The sequence below is a fragment of the Typopeltis vanoorti genome, chromosome 14 (assembly GCF_054136105.1).
Source record: "Typopeltis vanoorti isolate ZY-2024b chromosome 14, IOZ_Tvanoo_1.0, whole genome shotgun sequence".
Lineage (NCBI taxonomy): Eukaryota > Metazoa > Arthropoda > Arachnida > Uropygi > Thelyphonidae > Typopeltis > Typopeltis vanoorti.
Window position 1 is genome coordinate 104,118,527 of NC_143562.1, and position 24,331 is coordinate 104,142,857.

The window sequence follows — 24,331 nt, forward strand, 5'->3', positions numbered from 1 at the left end:
CCATTTTAGACAAGTCTCTGATTGTTGTTTTAGCCATTCCTTATCTTTTTCTGAACAGCAATTCTTCACATTAATAATGGATTCCAGGTACTCAAACTTGCTGACTTACTCATTTCTTTTTTCATTAAGGCACATGATTCTAAGGAGTTTTCCTGTTTGTATTTCCTTTGAGAACCATAAACTTTGTCTTGCTAGGATTGAGCCTCTGTTCTTACTAATCTCACCAACGGTATCAAGGATTTTCCTAGTTGTTCCTTGTCATGACAAAGGAGTTCTGTATCATCAGTATATCTCAGATTAGTGATCAGTCTAAAACAAGTGAGGAGAAAACAGACATCCTTGCCTAATTCCCTTTCCAGCCTGAAGCCAATTAGTTAACCCAACACCTATTCTTAGCATGGCTGCTCACTGTACAAATTAGCTATCGATAAAATAATAATGTATCAAAGAAAACCCATTATTTTCATTACTTACACATTTCACATGCTGAACACAGCAAAAGCTTTGGCACAGTCTATGAAACATTATTAGGGAGTCTAAATTTTTTATACTTTTCAATGATCTGTCTAAGGAAAGGATCTGATCTCTGGTATCCTTTCCTTTCCTAAAACCTCCCTGTTATTATTATTATTATTACGGGCAACTCCAGGGAGTCTTTAGACTCATCGAGGGAGGCCCTAAACATCATGTCCACACAACTATATGACATTCTCATAGTATCTATCATACCTTGCTTGAACTCACTCACCATTATAGCACCCACAACAGACTCTGGCAGCTTATTCCACTCATTTACCACCCTAAAAGTAAAGAACCCAGCTCTAACATCCCTGCTAACCACACTCTTGCACAGCTTCCATAGGTGTCCCCTAGTTCTCCCACCACCAGATCTGATCTCAAAAATATCCTCTGAATTAATCCTATAGAAACCCTTTAGCAATTTGAATGTCTCAATCATATCTCCCCTTTTCCACCTATCAACTAATTTCTGTAACCCACAAATCTTCAACCTGTTCTCATATGGTTCATTCCATAGACCCGCTTTCATCTTAGTCACTCACCTCTGGATCCTCTCCACCTCCTCCCCATCAAGAAGGAACCTAGGTGACCAAATCTGGGCACAGTAGTCGAGATGAGGTCTTATCAAAGCTCAGTACAGAGGTACAATAACCTGCTTGTCTCTGCTCGTCAAGGTATTTTTTCAACAACCAAGTGAATTAATGAGCTGATTTAGATACTTTTGCAATGTTCCCCCTAAACTTCATCTCCCTATCCACCAACACTCCCAAGTCCCTGGCCTCATCAATCTCCTGGAGTACAGTTCCACTAATGTGGTATACTGGTGCTAATCTTTCCACCCCAAAATACATAACTTTACATTTTGTCACATTAAATTGACATCAATCATTGACATCTGTCCAAGTCGTCATGCAAGATTCTGACATCTGCATTCACTATTGCCCTATCCAACTTTGCATCATCAGCGAACAAATGAACTGTTCCTCTTAGATCCTTCCCCATATCGTTAATGAACAAATTAAACAGCAGTGGTCCAAGAACAGAACCCTGCGGCACACCACTAGACACAGGCCGTCTTTTGGACTCTACTCCTGAATAAACTACTCTTTGATATCTCTCCATCAACCACCCACCTATCCATCTCACCAACCCTATATCCATTCCCATATGTTGTAGTTTACGGATTAGAATTCCATGTGGTGTCCTGTCAAATGCCTTAGCCAGATCCAGCAGTATCACTGTAAACCCATTACCCTTATCCAGTTCAGCCATCACTGTGTTATAAAACTTGAGCAAGTTACTGAGGCATGATCTACCCTTCACAAAGCCATGCTGTCCCCCGTACAGTATCTCATTTTTGTCAATCAATTCCTGTATTTTTCCCTTGACTACTTTCTCCAAGACCTTGACAATGACTCCTGATATGCTGATCGGTCGGTAATTTGCAACCGTAGTCTTGGATCCTCCTTTATGCAGTGGAACTATTTTCCCCACTTTCAAGACTAAACCAGACCCGAGACTCAGATTAAACAACATGGTCAACGGCACTGATAATTCTTTACAAATGATCCCAACATTCTCCTTCACGCAAGACCCATGCTGGTATACCATCCAATCCCAGAGATGTATTCACATTAAGGTTCTGTAATAGACTATTCACCTCCACTTCATTCATCACAATTCCTGTATAAACTAATGGTTTCTTCATTTTTTCCATGTCACCACCTGGATGATATACTTTTGCAAAGTGCTCGCTCAGTAACTCCACTATATCGACTGATTCAGTGACCTCCTTACCACCGTCATTCCTTAAAATAATTTTGCTGTGTACAGTTTTTTCTTGCTAGCAGCATATTGAAAGAACTGTTTGGGATTCTCTTTAGCTTGCATAGCTAGTTTCCTTTCATAATCCGCTTTTGCTTTTTTTTACCACACTCTTTACCCTTCTGGCCTGCACTTTATACTGTTTGTGTGCCTGCAGGTCACTTCTTTCTTTAAATTCCCTCCACAGTTGTTTATTTTTTTACAGCTCAAGCTTAATGGTGTTATTCATCCATTTAACCCTTACTTGTTTTACTATTTGGACCCTAGGTATACAATCAGCCATAACCTCCTGTAAATGCTCCTTGACCACTTCCCATGCTCTGTCGACATCCAGCTCTTGCAGTTGTACATGCCATGGCACTGATCCAAACAATCTCCTAAGCTTGTTCATACTTGCCAGCACAGTAATTCCACATATACCCTGTCTTAATCGAAAATTCCACACCTTTAGCCACCTCCCAGGTCCCAGGCCTTATGATCACTCTCACCAATAGGTGGCAACATGGTCTTATTCATTACAGTCAAATTCTCAGATGCTATTACCAGGTCAAGCACTCTAACACCCGTAGTATTTTCAATTACATACTGTCTCAGATAGTTATCCCTTAATAATTGAATAAAATCCATTTCCTTCCTCACATGTGTGTCCTCTCCTCCTTCCAATCAATGTTACCATAGTTGAAATCCCCCATAATAATTACCCTCCTTCCACTCATTTCATCAATTTGTTTATGCATACTATCTCCACCATCTATTCCATCCTGGTCTATAGCAGCACTCAACTGTATATTTTATTCTGTCAGTCTCCATCTCACACCAAATAGCCTCAAATGAGCTCTTTTCACTATCCTATGATATTCAATTCTTCAATTCTCCATGGCTGCAGTTCATCAGCTATCATCAATAACACCCCTCCCCCCATTTTATTCTCTCTGTCGCTCCTAAACACACTATAACCTACACATTCTATCCCACTAACTATATCATCCTCCATCAGCCATGTTTCACTAATGCCAATAACCTGTGGCCAGGAAGAGCCAATCAAGGCCAAAAATTCTTCCTTCTTGTTCCTAATACTCCTGGCATTAGTATACATGAAATGCAGTGATTCCTTTGTCCCACCCCTATCTTGATGCGTTATTCTAAATATCCCATTCCCATTTGTTGCCCTTCGTACTGGCTTGGGTACATTATATACATTCTTACACTCAACTGTCTCACTGATGTCCACATATCCATTCCCACCCCCACCCCCTCCTTGGTAGTTCTAGTTTCCCTGGTTCTGCACATCCATTTTCACTTCATTCAGCAACACTTTTTTCAGTCTCCGCACACCAAATCCATTCAAATGCAGGCTATCCATCTTATATAAATCCTTTCGCCCATCAAACTCATTCCACATGTCCACAAATTCCACACCACACCATCTGCATAACCTGTGCATAATGTCATTCGCGATTATGGCCCTCCTTCTAAACTCCTCTCTGTCATATCGCGGCAATAGACTCACCATTCTAACTCTGTCACTCTTTTCTTTCGCTACCTTTAACAATACTTTCTAGTCCTCTCTCATAAAAAATTTATCTCCTTTCAATTCATTCATAACCACCACAACTATCAATTCTTTCACCCTCTGTTTTTGCGCTCTAATATTCTCACTTATATCCTTAAATTTCGCATCCGGTAAGTACGATTTAGTTAAAACTCCCATCTATCACTCTTAATAATAAGTCATAATACAACATTCTTTCCTTCATTTCAGAAACTCTCCCAATCTTACGCTTATTTCTCCTTTCAAACACTTGTTTATTTCGTTAGCCGAATCACTCTGGAAAGAGTTTTGCAGGTGCTCTAATTGCCGCTGTGCATTTTGTATCACTGCTGCAACCTAGCGATCTCACCCCCTACAAATAATTCCTCGTTTTTTTCATCATTTAAACCGTTTTCTCTCTCTGTATAGCTGCTTTCACTCTTTCTTTGATCACCGATCTCATTGCCATCTTGTATAACATAGCAATTCCCTATCAAGCCACTATTTTCACTCACATTCTGGCTTTCTTCAACCATATCTATCTCACAACCTGACACATACTTCAACTCCTCAATTTGCTTACACTTTCTGCACATTCTCCCACGACTATCACTTTCAATCCAAACTCCAGCCTCATTCAGGAATGCATACATCCCACACACATCGCATTGGACAAACTCCCTCACATTACAGTTTTTGAACAAAGGAGTCGTGTTTTTGGATGCCATTATCTTATGTCGCATTGGTGCCATGTGCTATTCTATGAAACGCATCATTAAAATACTAAATTAAATAAAACGGAATTCACACCAAAATCACACAGACACAAAAAGCTACCAAAATTAGACAATATTACGTTATGATTTAAACTTATTTTCTAATTTTCACTCAAAATTATACTTAGCTTTCGGGAGCTGTCTGAAAACACTACACACCGTGTAGCCCTCTAGCGGCGACCTGATTCCTAGCTATTCCTCTGGTATCTCTGCCTCAATCCTATTTAGAATGAGTTTTAATAAAATCTTGCTTGAATGAGATATTAAACTCATAGTTCTTGCAATCCTTCATATTTCCCTTCTTATGTAGTAGCATGAAAACTGAAATCTTCATTCACTAGGCCATGATCCTCTTTCCCATATCTTTGTAATCACTCTATGAAACATTATTTCTCCAACCCCTGTGACCTTAATTAAGATTTTAATGCATGGGAAATAGTTGTCAATGAGTGAAAAAATGCATTAGTTCTAAATGTGTTCAAGGTAAGTGATAATATGCATTACAGTCAGTAGACAGTTTGGCCTTCACTGGTAAGTCTTTAACTGGAAATAGCACTAACTGCTCATATCAAAAAATGAAGGAAAACATTTTCTGATTAACAGCAATCAACCAAATCAGAATATTATTTCCATACTTCACAAAATAAGCATCTTAACTATAATTTCCTGTTAGGAAAAATAAAAGTAAAAATAAAAATTATGCTGTTTATTTTATTTTCAATGTCAACTTATGCCATTTTTTTGCTTGTTCAAAAAATATTATATTATCGATAGTTCTTTTGTTAGATATTAAATAGAAATGTCATACAAATTTCATACTTTCTTTGCAATATCTCTGAATCTTTGGGCTTTTTCTTCAAGAAATTTCTCCCTCTGTTCTTGGGCTTTTAGCTGCTTTTCTTCATGTCTTCGAAGTGTTTCAGACATGGAGCTGTTTTCGGAGATTAAATTAACATATGAATGATGCATTTCTATAATAATTACTTTTTAAAAAAAACAGCATAAATTTTACTATCAATAAAAAATTAATATACTTCATAATACCAACTCTCTAACAAACATAGCAGATAGACAGTCTGTTATAGTTAATTTTTTTAAATATATCATACTATGGAACTTCAGTTAGGATGTTTTAGAAATTTGTTATAGTGAGTGATTTAGTTAGAGCGATTTACTATGGTGTGAAAGGATGGAAGACATATTCTGTCACCCTCGATCCCCAGTGGATCTACTTGCCAACATCATCAATTCACAGACATGAGCTAGGTAAAGTTCAAAGAAGCTTTGAACTTTCCCTTGTGCCTTGTCAAATTATCATCTTATGCTCTACTGTCTACTCTTTGCAACTGGATTGCCAATTATCTTCCTGTTTTTCACTACTTGTCATGAGTACTTTATCTTCATCACTCTTTCACTCATTCATAAATGATCTCCTCTCACCAACCTCATACTATCCATAGTTTTGATGACGATGGTACATTACATTTTACTTTTCATACAACATATCTTACAGTGTTCAAATATTCCAAACTTTAAAGAACATTAACAATGCTCTTTAAAGTTTGGGATGTTTGGGACTGATCTTTCTGTCATATTTCAGTGAGAGGAGTTCACCTTGTCAATTTGAATACTACCAAAACACATTCATACCTTATTTCATACAAGAACAATTACACTTCACTTCACCTTTGATAAGACTCAGATCTTTGTTCTTGGGTTGACACACCTTGACCATTACAAAAGACATTAACTTTCCTTTTCTAACTCAAGACATCTGGGGTACTCAAGGGTCAAGGCTGGATAATTGGTAGACCTCCAAATGGCCTTTTGAAGAACCAAGAAGAAGAAATGCGGAGAACCGACCAGGGCTTTTGGCCTAATGTCCAATCTTCGCCTTCTCATGTTGCACTGTGATGAGTATCTCCCTGGATACTACACAAATGAGGATGGGCTTAGAATTTGGGATATTTAGCTGACCAAACTGTATTCTTATTGGCTTAAACCATAACACAAAATGATGGTATTACATGATGGACTTTCATATCGGCTACAGTGTCCCGGTATGAAAAAGCGAAGTCAACTACTGGAACAAACTCCAACATATCAGCAGAGATTAAGATTGGCACCATCAATATAAGATCAGTCCCAAACATCCCAAACTTTAAAGAGCATTGTTAATGTTCTTTAAAGTTTGGGATATTTGAACTTATCAATGGACAAGAAATTGAACCAACAGAAGAATTGGATAAGCACCAGATCAACATAATAGGTGTTACCAAAACAAAGAAGACAAAAACAGGTCAGATTTTTCTAAGCAACAAACACAAGATGTTATATTCAGGAAATAACAATCAGGGAAAAGACGGAATAGTTATAATATTAAACACTAAATATGAGGATAATCTTCTTGAATAGTAGGCAAGTTGAATGATGTGTGCTAATCAGAATGGGGAAGTAGACAATGAGACTTATTTGTGCTTATGATTCCACTGAAAGTTCTGCTAAGAAGTGGAGGAATTTTTTCAGGTATTAGACAAGGCAGCTGACACAACAAAAAAGGAAAAGTTGGCCCTTGTTGGAGATCTAAACAGCAGAGTAGGAAATGATTACCAGACAAAGTTTGTTTTGAAAAAATATGGAGCAAAGAGTAAAGCTAAAAAATTGGTAAGTACCTGCTAGATTTCTGCCCAGGACATGGAGTAGTTGCTATTAACACAATGTTCCAACATAAAAATGTACACAAATTCACATGGAGAGAAGAAGTAGGAATAAGAAAAGTTTCATTGACTATTTATTGTCAACAGTGATGTTTTCCCACTGGTTCAGGACATAAGAGTATACAAAGGAAACAGGAAGTGATCAAGGTTTAGTTTTCAGCAGGATAAAACTGAATTTCATATAGAAAAAAAAGAATGTGTAAGAAAGTTTTGAAATGAATCAAAGTTGAACAGCTTTCAGATGTGAGCTATAGACTAAAATACACAAAAAATATTTAAAAAAAAAAAAAGTCTAAAAACAAGGACCAAATCTTGGAGATTCACTGCCAAATCCTTAAGAAAACACTGATTGATTCAGCCCGAGAGGCATGAGGTGAGCTTCTCTGCAAGGATAGAAAAATCAGAACTCCATGGTGGAGTTAGAAAATTAGAAGCAGTCAAGGAAAAGGAGAAAGTGTATTGAAAGTTTCTGGCAAGCCTGTGCTCTTAGAGAATACAGAGAAAAATGAAAGAAGGTGAAGTACTGTGTAAAACAGAAGTCAAGGAAAGAGTTTAGTAAGAACATAGAAAATAAACATCAGGAAGGTAGCAAAATATTCTGGAGGCTATTGAAAGAGCTCAGAAATGGAGGAAAGAGTACTATGAAAGGAATCAGATGATAAATGTGACATTAAAACTGAAGATAAGGATATTCTAGATATCTGGAGCAACTGCGTTGAATGACTGTCAAATAAAACAAACTTTGAATGACTGTCAAATAAAACAAACTTTGAATGACTGTCAAATAAATAAAACTTTGAATGACAGTGTGTGGTAGTATAAAACACTTAACAGGAATGTATTCAGGAATAATATCAATACTTGAAGTATAAAAGCCATCTAAAACCTGGAATGTGCAAAGGCAGCTTTTCACATTTCAACCAGAAATGTTAAAATATGGAGGTATAAAAGTTTTACAGTAGCTACACTGCATAATTTAGAAAGCCTGGTCAGAGGGTCGAGTTTCAGATGATTGGAGTAGAGCGCTCATAGTACCCATTTATAAAAAAAGAAATAAACCTGAATGTGAGAATTACAGATGAATTTCTCTACTGAGAGTTTCCAGTAAAATTGTGCAAGAGAAGCTTGAGGAAGAACAAGCTGGGTTTAGACCAAACAGATATCAGTATCAGATTTTCAGTTTAAGACAAATAATTGAGAAATCATGGGAATATAACAAGGATCTGTATTTAAATTTTGTAGATATGGAAAGCTTATGACAAGATGCCAAGAGGAAAACAGTTCAAAATGCTCCAGTTATATGGTGTAAATGAGACATTATATCAAGTAATCTATTTGATATAATGACATAGTCTCTATTTGAGCTGTAAATCAGCAGTTAGAAATGGAGGAGGTAGGTACAGGAAAATAGCTTGATGTTAAATCAGATGCGAGACAAGGGTGTAAATTAGTTACACTGTTATTCGTCATCTACATAGATCACTAGAAAGGAAAGTGATATTAAACCTGATGTCAGAATTGGAGATGTTAATCTCAATTCTGATATCAATGCTGTTATACTTCTAAATAAATCCAGTACAAGTCTGCAGGATTCAATGACTAAACTGAATAACTGCTGTGATAAATTTGGTATGAGTTCCATCAGCTGCATTCTGAATGGAGAACCTATAGAACAAGTAAAATGTTTCAGCTATTTAAGCACAATTTTGAATGAAGATGACCAATTAAATACAGAAATAGACAGCAGAATTAGTAAAGCTGGTATGATAGAAAATCAACCGAATAATTTTATATGGAGTCAGAGAGAAATTAGTCAAAACGCTAAACTAGCAGTATATAAGACAGTGTTCAAACCAATTTTAACTGGATCTGAGAGTTGGGTTAGAAATAAAATACTTAATCAAAGACTGGGAGACCACAGATATGAGAGTTCTGAGAAAGATTACGGGAGTGAATAGATGTCATCAATTAGTATCATATTAAAAACGAGGATATTAGGAAAGAACTTGACATTGACATTATTCAGGAATGTGTTAGCAGAACTAATTTCAGGTGGTATGGCCACTTAAACAGAATGAGAGAAGAAAGATTAGATAAACAAGTGTTCTTCACCATGATGGCACAGAAAAAGACCCAGAAGAAGACTAAGATGTAGGTGGATTGATACAGTAAAAAGTGTCTTAGAAGACAGAAATATAAAATATAAATTGGAATGTTGACAGATAACAAGCTAATCTGGAGGAAAATTGTTGATAGGAAGTTTGTAATGATGTAACTTTTCATATAGTACTATCATAAGGGGATATATCATGGGGATATATGTCAGGAATTTAATGATGATATTACATCTCACCAGTACAATTTCAAACGCCAAATCCTCTCCCTGCTTTAGAATAATGTGCTTACATTTGGAAAAGCATTTGATGCTCTCCAGAAGATGACAATCCAGAGCTTATGCCCTACATTTCATAAAGATATGCAGAAATTTATATGGAGAGAAAATATAAAAAATAAGTAATGTTAATTTTTTTCATGGTATTGATTAAAACACAGAATGATAAGAAAATAATTAATATTTATTAACTTGTTATTTCTTATCTTTTTCTTTTTATAGAAAACTCACACATACAAGGAGATATTTGCATCATCATCCAGCTCAACAGTATGGTATATTAAAAACACTAATTCACAGAGCTAGAGCTATCTGTTCCAATGACAATGCTTTTACTGCTGAACTCACTCACTTGTGTCACACTTTCTTAGCCGATGGCTATAATGCCCATAAGACAGAAAAAAATACTAAATGCTCCCTAGAAATCCTCTCCATTACCTATCATACAAGACTATAGAAAAACTGTTGCTACCCCATACATTCAAGGCACATTTAAAAAGATATCTAGAGTGCTTAATAAATATCAGCTATGCACTATATTTAAACCATATATTAAATTGGCAACTCTCATCCATTCACCTAAGGACAAACTCTCTTTTTAATCACATCCAGGAGTGCCCTGTTCTTGTGACCTGGCTTACTATGGACAGACAGGAAGAACTATAAACAATAAATTACACGATAACCAAAGTAATTAACTTTAATGAAATGAAAGTACAGATATTTCATACTGAAAATAACAGTACATCATCAGTGTGTATAAACAAGCAAATCAAAGGAATGGGAATACAAGGTACATACAGCAGTCGGAGTTTTACCAATTAAAATTGTTTCCACGTGCTAGAAATTAATATTAATAAATAATATTAAAATATTATTAAAAACTATTTTTGATGGTTACATAAGATAAGAATCTCCCAAACTTTTGGGTGGGAGAGAGAGAGACAATTGTTCCGAATAGATAGGAAGAACTGTTGATATCCACCTTGGTGAGCATAAAAAATACCTCTGGCACTACCATTGTGGCAAGTCGGGTCTAACAGACCATGCCTTGGATGCCACTTCACACACAGGATCAAATGGAAGAAAACAAAAGTGCTACACAGAAGTAATTATAAGTCAGAGAGATTGTTTTGGAATCAACAGCAGCTTTAAAACATACTCAAAACCTCAATAAATATGGCTATATAAATTTACTAAAAATCTGGGAGACAGTCATTTTCACATCTAATTAATACTTGTTTTATCTTGTTTACACACCCACAATACATTCTGACACTTCTGTCAGCCATTTATCCATGTGAAGTTTATATTCCAATCTTATAACCGATAATTTGTGCTCATTTGTGCCTATGGTCCGACAGAAGTGGAAGGATTTTTTCAGTCATTAGAACAAGCAGCTGACATAAAGAAAATGGAAAAAGTGGTCCTTATTGGGGCTTTGAACAGCAGAGAAGGAAATGAATCTCACCAGGCATATGGGAAAGTTTTGGACAAATTTAGAGATATAGGACAAAGTTAATAATAATGACAAGTATTTACTGGACTTCTGCTCAGGGCACAGTCTAATCATTACTAACACTACAAGTGCTAGAAGTTGATAGTGCATGGGAGGCAGTTAAGAAGTGTTTGCATGAAGCAATGGCCGACTGTATACCTGGAGTCCGAATAATAAATCAAGTAGGGGTTAAATGTATGAATAACACCATTAAGCTTGAGTTGCAAAAAAAAAAAAAAAAAAAAAAAAAAAAGAAACAACTATGGAGGGAATTTAAGGAGAAAGGTGACCGGAAGGCACATGAACGATATAAAGCGCAGGCCAGAAGGGTAACAAGTGCGGTAAGAAAAGCAAAAAAAGATTACGAAAGAACATTGGCCATGCAGGCTAAAGAGAATCCTAAACAGTTTTTTTGATATGTTGCAAGAGAAAAAATGTATATGGCAGAATGATTTTAAAGAATGCTGATGGTAGGGAGGTAACCGAATCAGTTGATATAGTTGAGTTACTGAGCGAGCACTTTGCAAGAATATATCATCCAGGTGGTAACATTGCAGAAATGAATGAACCAATAGATTATCCGGGAATTGTGGTGAATGAAATGGAGGTGAGTAATCTATTGCAAAACCTCAATATCAATACATCTGTGGGATTGGATGGTTTACCAGTTCGTGTCGTATACGTGAAGCGGCTAAAGAATTGTCAGTATTGACCATTTTGTTTAATTTGGGTCTCGGGTCTGGGTTAGTCCCGAGGAGGTGGAAGGAGGGGAAAATTGTTCCACTGCATAAAGGAGGTTCCAAAGACTGCTGTTGTAAATTATCGACCGATTAACATATCAGGAATCGTTGTGAAGGTCTTGGAGAAATTAGTCAAGAAAAGAATATAAAATTGGATAGAAGAAAATGAGATATTGTATGGGGGACAACATGGTTTTGTGAAGGATAGATCATATGCCTCAGTAACTTGCTCACGTTTTATAACACAGTAACGGCTGAACTGGATAAGGGTAATGGATTTACAGTGATTCTACTGGACCTTGCCAAGGCCTTTGACAGGATACCACGTGGAACTCTAATCCGTAAACTGGAGCAGATGGGGATGGATATAGGGTTGGTGAGATGGATAGGAGGGTGGTTGATGGAGAGATACCAGAGAGTGGTTCATTCAGGAGTGGAGTCCAAAAGACGGCTTGTGACTAGTGGTGTGCCACAGGGTTCTGTTCTTGGACCACTACTTTTCAATTTGTTCATCAATGATATAGGAAAGGATCTGAGAGGAAGTGTTCACTTGTTTGCTGATGATGCAAAGTTGGGTAGAGCAATTGTAAGTGCACAGGATGACAAAATTTTGCAGGATGATTTGGACAGTTTGGAGTTGTAAGTGTAAGGTTATGCATTTTGGGGTAAAAAGATTAGCAATAGTACATCACATTGGTGGAGCCATACTCCAGGAGATTGATGAGGACACGGATTTGGGGGTGTTGGTGGATAGGAAATTGAAGTTTAGGGGGCACATTGCAAAAGTGGCTAAATCAGCTCATCAAATCACTTGGCTTCTGAAAAATACTTTAACAAGCAGAGACAAACAAGTTATTGTTCCTCTGTATCGAGCCTTAATAAGACCCCATCTAGACTACTGTCCCCAGATATGGGCGCCAGGGTTTCTTCTTGATGGGGAGGAGGTGGAGAGGATCCAGAGACGAGTGACCAAGATGATAGCAGGTCTGTGGAATGAACCTTATGAGAACATGTTGAAGATTTGTGGGTTGCAAAAATTGGTCGACAGGCAGAAAAGGAGTGATATGATTGAGACATTCAAATTACTGAAAGGTTTCTATAAGATTAATCCAGAAGATATTTTTGAGAACAGGACTAGCGGTGGGGCCATACATGGAAGCTGGGCAAGAATGTGGTTAGCAGGGGTGTTAGAGCTAGGTTTTTTACTTGCAGAGTGGTGAATGACTGGAATTAGCTGCCAGAGTCTGTTGTGGGTGCTATGAGTTCAACCGTGCATGAATTCAAAGCAAGGTATGATAGATACTGTGTGAATGTTGAATAGTTGTTCTGGACATGATATTAGGCCCTCCCTCGATGAGTCTGTCGACTCCTTGGAGCTGCCCGTAATAATAATAATAATAATAATAATAAAACACCAAACACCATGTTTCAACTAAAGATGTGCACAAGTTCACATGGAAAGAAGACACAAGAAAGGCCTCATTGACTACGTCACTGTTGATAGTGATATCAACATGCTGGTTCAGGATACAAGTGTACAGAGGATTTGAAACTGGAAGTGACCATTAGTTACTAAGTAGGATAAAATTGGATATCACATTGAAAGAACAGTATGTAAGAAAATGCTAAAAAGAATTGAAGTTGAGCAGCTTTTACAGGTAAACTGTAAACTCGACTCTACAAACATTACTGAAGAAAAATGAAACAGATTGAAAATGAGAATCAAACTTTACAGTCTCTTTTCTGCCATCTTGGCATCAAAACAGGTGTCTGCAACAGGTGAATTTCATGTTTGGACTCAAAAGGAGGATTTATGGTTATCTAACACTTATCACACCCATGGTACCATGTATTATAGATTTACAACCATTTATGAGTGACAGTCACATTATAGGAGAAAAAAAAATTCAGCATCTGGAAAAAAACCTATGATAAAGTTGACAAGAATAAAGTTCTTCAAAATGCCATATCTATATAATGCAAATAGGTAAAATATATAACCAATATACAATTACAGTCATCCCTCAACTTACATCCGTGCGAGTTACGTCCTTTCAAAGATATGTCCGTGATCTCATAAGGGAATAAATAACATTTTCGACTATACTTTCAAACAAGACGCAAGCGAGCGTAAGGTAAAGCATGCACAGTGGCAACAGCATTTTCAGCGACAACTTCCCTCGGTAGTTGGCAGGTGTCTTCAACCGTTCCTCAGTTGATTTTGTGTTTGATAAATGGGTTATTTTTGTATTTATCGTTAAATATTTTGCGATATTTTGTGCAACATCGCCCCTGCACACCCAATTAAAAAGCTTAGAGAATCACGGAAAAAGTTCCAAGCAATTGATCTTGAAACGAAGTTTCAAGTTATAAAGCAACATGAAGCATGTAAGTCTGTCAATGTGATCGCACATGACTTTGGATGGTCTCTTTCTACAGTGATGACCATTTTAAAAAATATGGATAAAATCATGGAGGCTGTGAAAGGATCTGCTTCCATTAAATCGACAAGAGCGATGAAGCAAAGACAAGGTTCTATCGGTGATATGGAGAAGTCACTTGCATCATTCATAGAGGACGACCTGAACCAAATGCGATTGTCTCTTAGCACTGTGACATAACCGCTAAGGAACTAAGTCTCTTCAACATGTCAAAGGAGAAAGCAGAGCCCAATTATGACTATGAATTCAATGTTTCTTTCGGTTGGTTCATGAGATTCAAGCAGCATTTTGCGCTCGTAACGTGAAAATGCATGGAATCTGGAGTGTGAGGAAGGCTGCCAAGGAGTTTGTGGAAAAATTGGATAAAATTATTACGGAAGAAAATTATTTGCCCCAGCAAATATTTAATATGGATGAGACGTCCTTGTTTCGGAAAAAAATGATCGAGTGGACATTCCACAAAAAGCTAAAATCTATACCTAGTTTCAAAGCTCTTAATGCCCGTATTACGATTCTGTTACTGGTAATGTTGCTGGATATAAACTGAAACCATTTGTGATATGGCACAGTGAGAATCCAATAATCTTCAAAAACATTAGGAAGCATACTTCCAGTTCATTATTGGAGCAATAACAAGTCGTGAATGACTCAAAAATTGTTTGAGGATGCCTTAATCAACTGTTATGCGAGTGAAATGGAAAGTTATTGTGAAAGAAAATGTAGAATTTAAAATTTTATTAATTCTAGATAATGCTCCAGGTCATCAGTCTTATATACGTCTTAAAGCGGTGATCTTCACCAGCTTCATGGTCATGTTTTTTTCCTCCAAACACTACTTCACTGATCCACCCGATAGATCAGGGAATTCTTTCAGTGTTTAAGGCTTATTATCTACAGAGAACTTTTTCACCAGCGATTTCTGCTACTGAAGGAAATGACCAAACTCTCATGTAATTCTGGAATGCATTCAATATTTATCATGCTATTAAAAATATTGCTGTGGCTTGGGACAAAGTGACCTCTCAATGTATGAGTGGCATATGGAAAAAGACATTTAAAAGGTTTGTGCATGATTTTGGAAGTTTGTAGTAGTGAGCCTAGCAAACAATCTGAATCTCGAAGTGAATAATGACGACATAATTCAACTTGTAGAAAGCCCCCCCCCCCTCTTCCAAAGAGTTTACCAACGAAGAATTGGTCGAACTGGAGGAACAACTGTTGCAGAAGAGGGAAAATAGAAAAATTATGATGATAACGTCATAAAAATTATGACATTATCATCATAATTTTTTTTAAACAGGAAAAGGTAGTTAAACAATGTACAGTGAAGGGTCTTGCAGAAATGTTCTTTGTAGTTAGCGATGTTCTCAAAATGGACCCCAATGTTGACACTGGGGTCCATTTTGAGACATGGACCCCAATGTTGAACGCTACTTAATAATAGAAACGAAAGTACATGATGTGTTTGCTTGCTATGAACAAATTTATGATGAAAAGAAGAAGATTAATAAGCAAAGCACACTGGACATTTTCATCATAAAAACAAAGGCTACACACCAGAAGAGTGACAGCCTGGTCCTTCACATAAAGATGCGATTGTGGAGGAAGATTTGGATGATTATTCTCCTGTGTTATAGTGGCAGTAACACACAGTACAGTTTTATAATAAGGTTTAAAAATTAAAATGGCAGTATACTTATTACGGTTAAGTCCCTAACCCCTATAACTCTATTGATTTAATGTATTAACTTACGTCCTGCCGGATGGAACGGAACCCGGACGTAAGTCGAGGGATGACTGTATATACAGGGTGTTCGGGATAAATTTGACAGTTTCGTAAGGAAAAAGAAAATCTTCTTTGTATCTATTAAATTTAATGAATTGACAAAAAAACATTACAGGCAGAGTTAATTACAATACTATCAACAAGATTTACTCAAAATAACCACCATTAGCATCGATCACAGCTTCAATTCTGCTTCGGAACCTCGAACAAGCTGATGCTACAGTCTCCCTGGGAAGGGCCGCAAAAACTGTTTTAATTTTATCCATTAACTGGGCTTTTGTATTACTGGAAGTGCGATTGGTGTCTTTTTCAACTGCGCCCCATACAAAATAATCCATGGAGTTAAGGTCTGGGGAGTTTGGAGGCCAAACATTTGGACTGGTGAAGTCGTAGAAATTTTCAGACAACCATTTTTGACTTTTCCCAGAGGTGTGGCAAGGGGCCGAATCCTGCTGCCATACATACGGCCTACCATTGGCTACCCTTGTTATCCAGGGCTTGACTACAGTTAGCAACTCCACGAACAAAGCCCGAATTCCAATGCCAGGGTTCTTCAACACCTGTTCCTGCAGATTTGCGAGGAATTCTGCTGTACGAACGCAATCAGATCATCTGCTAGGGATCTTTCTTCTTGCTACATCCTCGTAGTCACCATTGCAAGTCTCTAGTTCATGCCTGATTGTTTTTACTGTATTCAGGGAGCATTGGGCAGCAGTCGTAATATCCTTATTTTGATGGCGGGCACGAATCATCATGATACAAGTTATTCTCTTCCATGATTCAGGTGGGTTCCAGCTATCCATCCTTTCTGACATCTTGTATATGAATGAAGAAGGGTCCAAACTTTTAAATGAAGAGAAGTGTGTGTTAATACATGTAACTTACGGAAAAATATAATTAATTATAAATATGTCAAATTTATCCCGAACACCCTGTATATATGCAATATATAATCTATGTTACATGTTGAAGTTCAAGATGATGATTTGATGTAAAATCAAGAAAGGAAACGGTGCTCACAATCTCCACTGTTATTCATAGTAATCCATATAGATGAGTAGCATTAAATCTAAGAAACTGGTGAAATAAGCTTTTTACTTTAAGCAGATGATGTTATCATCATAATTTTTTTTTTAAAGTACCATCTGCAATCCTATGGTAGACAGCCATGACTCTCCACCTCTTTATAACTTTTACATCTCTAAAGACTTGGAGAGTACTTCAACTATTTCGGATATTCTATGCGATTCACATAACAATGTCTTGGTTGGCCTCTTCCTATTCTTCCTCGTAGTGTTTCTGTGATGATCACAGTGGTCATCACCAGAAAATTACAATGAAGGAAGAAGGATGGTTATCCTTATCCTTCTTTTCTTAGTGTATACTGTCCTAAGAATTCTATTTTCTTTTTCTCAATCTCATTCAGTAAACTTCTTTTTTTGGTTTGCTCTTTCAAATATTGGCTTGCTTGAAATATTTTCTATCTGGCTAATTTGCATTATTCTTTTTAGTAACATCTCCTGAAGATCTATCTATAACTACAGTAGTAGCTCTCCCTCTGATCGGGGAAAGCGATCATGCAGACTTGTTCTGGGAGGTCGCTCAACATGTGAAATTTTCAGTCAAGAAAAAGTTTATGTGGAACTACAAAGTTGGCCATTATGACAAACTCGGATGGCAGCACCGTAGCATGAGAAGCTACATGGAATGAATGTCGAGAGTGCATGGGAAATGGTCGGCAACTGTTTGAAAAAGGCAGTATCAGGAGGATAAACTGAGAAAGAATTAAGGGGATGAATAGCAATAAAGCAGGAGAGGAAAAAAAAAAAAAAAAGGAAGCAACATGGAAGGAATATAAATGAAAGTGATCAGCATGCTCATTGAGCAATACAAAGCACAGGCAAGAAGGGTGGCTAGTATGGCAAGGAAAGCTAAAATCGATTTTCAGAGAAAACTAGCTAAGCAGGCCAAAGTAAATCAAAAACAGTTTTTTTGCTACAAAGCAAGTAAGTATGAGAAAGAATGATAATTTTACTTAGTGCTGATGGTAGGACAGTGACAGAAGCAGAAGAAATAGAGTTACTAAGTGATCACTTTGCAAGGATATATCACCTGAGTGGTGACTTCATACTTACTAATGAGACAAGAGGTTGATATGAGAATTGAGGTAGATGAACTGGAGGTACTCAACATAATGAAAAATATCAATAGAAAGAGGGTAAAATGGTTGCAATACATAAAGGTGGTTCCAAGCCAGAAGCCACCAAGTGGTTCCAAGTCAAACACCAAATAATACCTCTGGAGTGGTGGTTAAACTATTGGAAAAGTCAAAAATGTAAAATTCAGGAATGAGTGGATAGGACTAAGTTGGAGCAAATGAGAATAAAGAGGCTGGTGGTATGGATAAAGGGACAGCATATGGTACAGTGGAATCAAGGCAAATAAGGGTGACTACTGGAGTGCCTCAGGGCTCTGTACTATGGCCAATGTTCTTTAATTTGTACATTAATGATACAGAGAAAGATTTAAGGGGGAATATTCAGTTGTATATTCTGACAACAAAAAACTGGAAGAGTAATAGTTGATAAAGTAGATATCTTGCAGGATGGTTTAAATAAATTGATAGGGTGGGCAAAGGACAATGGTTATCAATTTAATGTTGCAAAATGTAAGGTAATGCACTTCAGGATGAAAGATTAAATACTTTGTATCATATTGATGGAATTAGATTACAGGAAGCTGAGGTAGCCAGGGATCTTAGAGTGATGGTGGATAGATGTTTGAAGTTTAGAGGACATATTGCAAAAGCTGGCAAAATAGTTCAAAGGATTACTTGGATGTTGAAGAACAATGACAAGTGAAGATAGGGAAGTTATTATCCCTCTTTGTACGAGGGTGGTCTGAAAAGTTCTTGGACTAACAATGAAAAAACGAATTTATAATTTCAAAATTATTTTTATTTTTCAACATAATCTCTGTTAAGACTAATACATTTATTCCAGCGATGTTCCAGCGGCATTATCCCATCCCTGTAGTGGTTCTCAGTAAGATCTGCAAAATATCCCTCCACAGCTGCAGTCACCTCTTGATTCTAAGAAATACGCTGACCAGTGAGGAAGAGTTTTAGTTTTGGGAAGAGATAGAAGTCAGAGTGAACCAAATCTGGGGAATAGGGTGGATGTTCCAACAATTCATAGTGCAGATCCCTTAATTTTCCCATTGCCAAAACATCTTTGTGGACGGGTACATTGTCCTGATGAAAGATGATTTTTTTTTCTTCTGCAAACCGGGTCTTTTCTCATGAATTTTTTCGTCTAGTCTGGTTAAAAGATCGGAATAACATTCCCTGGTTATTGTTTTACCCTTTTCAACATAATTAATAAACAAAATGCCTTTAGCATCCCGAAGACCAAGTCATGGTCTTTTCTCACGAATTTTTTTTCGTCTAGTCTGGTTAAAAGATCGGAATAATATTCCGATCTTTTAAACAATAAACAGATTTCCGATCGGTTATTGTTTTACCCTTTTCAAGATAATAAACAAAATGCCTTTAGCATCCCCAAACATCGATGCCATGACCTTTCCTGCTGATGGAACCGACTTTCTCTTCTTTGGCGCTAAACAACCGGCTTCTGTCCATTGTTTTGTCTGCTGTTTAGATTCTGGTGTGTAATGGTGAATCCAAGTCTCATCCATAGTAATAAATCGATGCACAAAATCAGCTTTATTCTTGTTAAAAATGCTCCAATCACTGTTCAGAGATTTTCATGCAAGTGCGTTTTTGATCTGCTGTGAGCAAGCATGCCACTCATCTTACACAAAATAAGTTTTTCATTTGCAATTCTTATGCAAAATGTATCCTACACGTTCTTTTGAAATGCCTATAGTCTCAGCAATTTCACACTCTTTGTCACCAGTCTTCCAATACCATATCGTGCACTTGATCAATGATTTCTTGTGTTGTTACACTTTTTGGACGTCCTTCACATGGATCGTCTTCAAAGCTGGTATGGCCACTTTAAACCTTGGCAGCTCATTTCTTAATTGTTAAAAACGGAAGGAGAAGAGTGCCCATAATTATGAACTTTTATGAACTTCGAATCAATTTCTTTTGGTATTAAACCTTCTTTTACAAAGAATTTTATAACCACTCAATACTCAATGTTATCCATTTCAAGGGATACAGGCAACATTTTTGCTCCACACAGCTATATGAAACAAACTACTTGATAGAATGACTTGCAATTTCACATGGATGCTTTTAACAGATGTACCAACTTAGAAAAAAAAATCTTGCCGATAGTGTTGTCATCTATGGTCGAGACGTTTTCAGACCAACTTCATTCAGCCAATGTTGACTACTGTGCACAAATTTCGTCACTTGGGTTTCTTGGAGATCAGGAAATGGTGAAGAGGATTCAGATAAGAGTGCCAAGCTGGTGACAGGCCTGTGAAATGCTTCCTATGAGGACAGATTGAAGGTATAGTTTAGATTATATCGTTTGGTTGATAGGATGAAAAGAGGGTGACATGATAGGACCTTATAATTTAGTAAAGGGCACTGTTAGATTGACACAAAAGAAATTTTTCAATACATGACAAATAGAGAACTAGGGGCATCCCTGGAAGTTGTATAAGAGTGTGGTTAGTAAGGATGGGCAGATTATTTACTTGGAGAGTGGTGAATGAGTGGAACAAATTACCAGAAGTAGAAGGGAGTGCAAAAATGGTGAATAAGTTTAAGGAGAGGTATGATAGGTATTGTGTGAATAATGGGTAGTGTAGATCTCGCTTTCTCAGAGTCTTTTGACTACATGGAGAGAGATATCCACATAACAGTAATCATGATATATTAATGTGGAATAGACAAAGCAGTCATCATACACATTATTGTATTTATATTGGCTTTTCAGTCAATAAGTATCTGTGTTGTCTTAAAAAAAGCTAATTTGGCTATTGCTATTATTTTTTTTTTATTTCTTGTTCACATTTTCCATCACTTAGAGATGTGTAAATCTGTCTTCCTATTCAATAGAGTGGCCTTTCGAAGCTAGGTTTTTATCCATACTTCTATCTGTGATTAATTTTTTGTTTTCTGAATATTTACTTTCAGAATGAATTTACACAGTTCTCTGTTAGTTTATTAACTAGATTTTGCAGATCCACTTTTGTCTTAGTGATTAGTACTGTCATCTCCATATTGTAGCATATTTATGTTTCTATCACCAGGTGAGATGGCTCTTTGTGTTTCATTTCTTGCATGGACCAAACAACTATGGTGATAATACTCATTCTTGATGGACTCCTGTTATGCTATCTATCTATCTATCAATTGTGAAAGTAGGTTGTTTATTTTTATTGAAGATTATTAATTATTTTTTTACTTCTAGGGAGGCAAGTTCTTATTTTTCTGTCTATAAGAAGAACACAATGGTGGACACAAGAAGTTAAAGAAAAAGAAGCATTTAACCAAAAGTCATTGGAAAACAACTTCAGTAAGAATACAGAAGATAACTATCAGGAATGGTGGCATAATGTTCTGGAGGCTAGTGAAAAATCTTAAAAATTGAGGAAAGAGTACTGTAAAAGAAATCAGCCAATGCCTTTTATTCTCTGATAGGGAGTAGGCAAGGCCTTTATACCCTAGCTAGCCTTTAGAGACTGAGTGGGCAGTTCCATCTCCATCGGTAGCCAATCAGAGATAGCTGACCCATATCTATCACTAATGATAGGCAGTCACCAATGAAGAGGCTGGCAAACAAAAGCTGCCATCTCTTGGTACCTAACCCTAACAGGATATGTTGGATATGTTACTGTCTGAAATAAAGTGGGTACTACGGTCGATTTTCTTGAGTTTCCGGGAGGAAAACCTGCTTGCTCATGCCAGAGATCGACTAACTCGGGAATCGGTCGAAAATAGGCTTAGAAAAGTTCCTCCAGTCGGCTAGTCGACGACTGGACTTGAACCTAGGTCTAATTTCGAGCGATCAAGTGCAGAGCATGCAAGCGCCACTTTCACTGAGCTACACAGGCCTGTAAAAGAAATCCAAGATGAGAAAGGTGATATGAAAACTGAAGATAAAAATATTTTCAATATCTGGAGTAATTAATTTGAAAGATTGTTAAACGAAACAAGGAGTTACAGAATAGTTACAAAAAATATTCAAGAAGAATTTAAGTAGCACTACATTTCAATAGACAAAGCCATTAAAAGCTGAAATGTGGAAATGCTGCTGGAATAGATGATATTTGATCAGAACTGCTCATATTGGAGGTATGAAAGTCTGTGCAATACACAGGGCCTGGTCAGAAGGTCAAATTCCAAATGATTAGAGCAGATCTCTCACATTTCCCATTTATGAAAAAAAAAAAAAAAAAAAAAGGAAATAAATCTGAATGTGAGAATGACAGAGCAATTTCTATATGAAGTGTTCATGTAAGATTTATGCGAGCATACTTGAAAAGAGGTTGAGAAAAATTGTAGAAGAGAAACTTGGCTGGATTGATTCAGTCAGAAGTGCCATAGAAGATTAAATATTAGATATGACAATATTAGAATGCTGATAAGTAACAGAATAATTTGGAGGAAAATTTTTTGATAGGAAATTAGTAATAATGTAAACTTAATCACATATTACCATCATACTAGCCTACACATCCTTTGAGGATACATATCAAGAAACTGATTATGAACTTATTATATATGCCACTGATATACTCTGATATGCAAGAAAAATACAACGCACTCTGAAAAAAAAAAATTGAAAACTTTCTTTAGTAAAAAATAATATCACATACATAAACCTTTTTCTGAATGGAGATGATAATTTTTCATGCATTTGTAATGCCCTTCCAGGGGTGCGCAATTCCATATCCAGACTGTCCAACTGTTCTTTCCAAGACAAAGAAAAATGAACTTGTTCTTGTGCTGAAATATTGAAGAAGAACATGATAATTTAATAACTAAAATAGCAAATGTTATATTAGCATAATGAGTATTACCTGAAGAAAATATAACAGAAGGAAATGAATATACAGGGTTATTCAAAATCAAGGAGCAGACTGTACTTGTTTATGAATTCATTATTTTCAGCAATGTAAACTGGTTACTTGGTAACTGGTTAATGAATTCACTACTGCAAGAACTTCAACACCAAAGTTCTTGCAATGTGGCACATAAACGTATCTTTAACAAATTCCCAAAGATAAAAATTGCAAGGGATCAAAGTCTGAGGATCTGGGTGGCCACCTGCACAGCACAAAATCATCTGTCCCACTTTGACCATTCAGCAGTTAGGAAGAGTTGCATTCAGACAATTTCTGGCATACATGACAGTGAAAGTGAGGCAACTCACCATCTTGCATGAAAATGAACTAAGCAGAGTTGTCTTTGAGTTGGAACAACCAGATTTGTAACATATTGAGGTATGACATCCCAGTCACTGTTGCCTCAGCAAAGAAAACAAGGTCCATAAATTTTCCTGCAAGAAATGGCACAAAACGCTTTCACTTTTGGCGAGTTTCTTTCATGTTCAATGTTTGTACATGGATGTTCTGTTCCCAATATTCTCATATTATGACAATTCACTTTACCACTTAAGCAAAAGGTTAATTCATCAGAAAAAACGAGTCTTGCTGGAATGGCTCTGATATCAGCAAGACTCTGATATGAGTCTTGCTGGAAAGGCTTTGTCTTCCATGTCATCCAACATTTTTATGCAAAAGTCTAACCCTTTTTCTTTGTCCTTTAACTGCAACCTGTAGCTTTTTTTTGCAATTATTTTCTGAGAATATATGCTGTTGTTTGAGGAATTCCTAATTCCTTGCTTACACAGCTTGTGGATTTTCTTGGTCTGCATACAAATGTTTGTCAAATTCTTTCAACATTAACTTCAGAAACATATGGATGACCCAGACTTTTTCCTTTAAATAGATGCATCCCTCACATCTTGATATTTTATGTACTATGAGTAAATTTGCAAATGATGAATTTATGTTGAACCATAATTACAATATCGCACTTTTCAAATTCAATGACATAAAACATTTTCTACTGAAATGATGCCAATTTTGTTAACTCTTTGAGCCAGCAACTGAAGGAGCTTTT

General features: G+C 36.7%; 1 protein-coding gene across 2 annotated transcripts in view; it reads right to left on the reverse strand.

Moving 5' to 3' along the window:
- Nucleotides 1–24,331, reverse strand: part of ssp3 (SCAPER domain-containing protein short spindle 3) — a 460,137-nt gene that overhangs the window by 273,647 nt on the left and 162,159 nt on the right. For both annotated transcript variants that reach the window (XM_090403385.1, XM_090403386.1), the window contains 2 exons: nt 23,023–23,152; nt 5,470–5,581 (listed from right to left, as the gene is read on the reverse strand). In XM_090403385.1, coding sequence (XP_090259511.1) covers nt 5,470–5,581; nt 23,023–23,152 — 242 coding nt within the window. The remainder of the gene's footprint in view (nt 1–5,469; nt 5,582–23,022; nt 23,153–24,331) is intronic.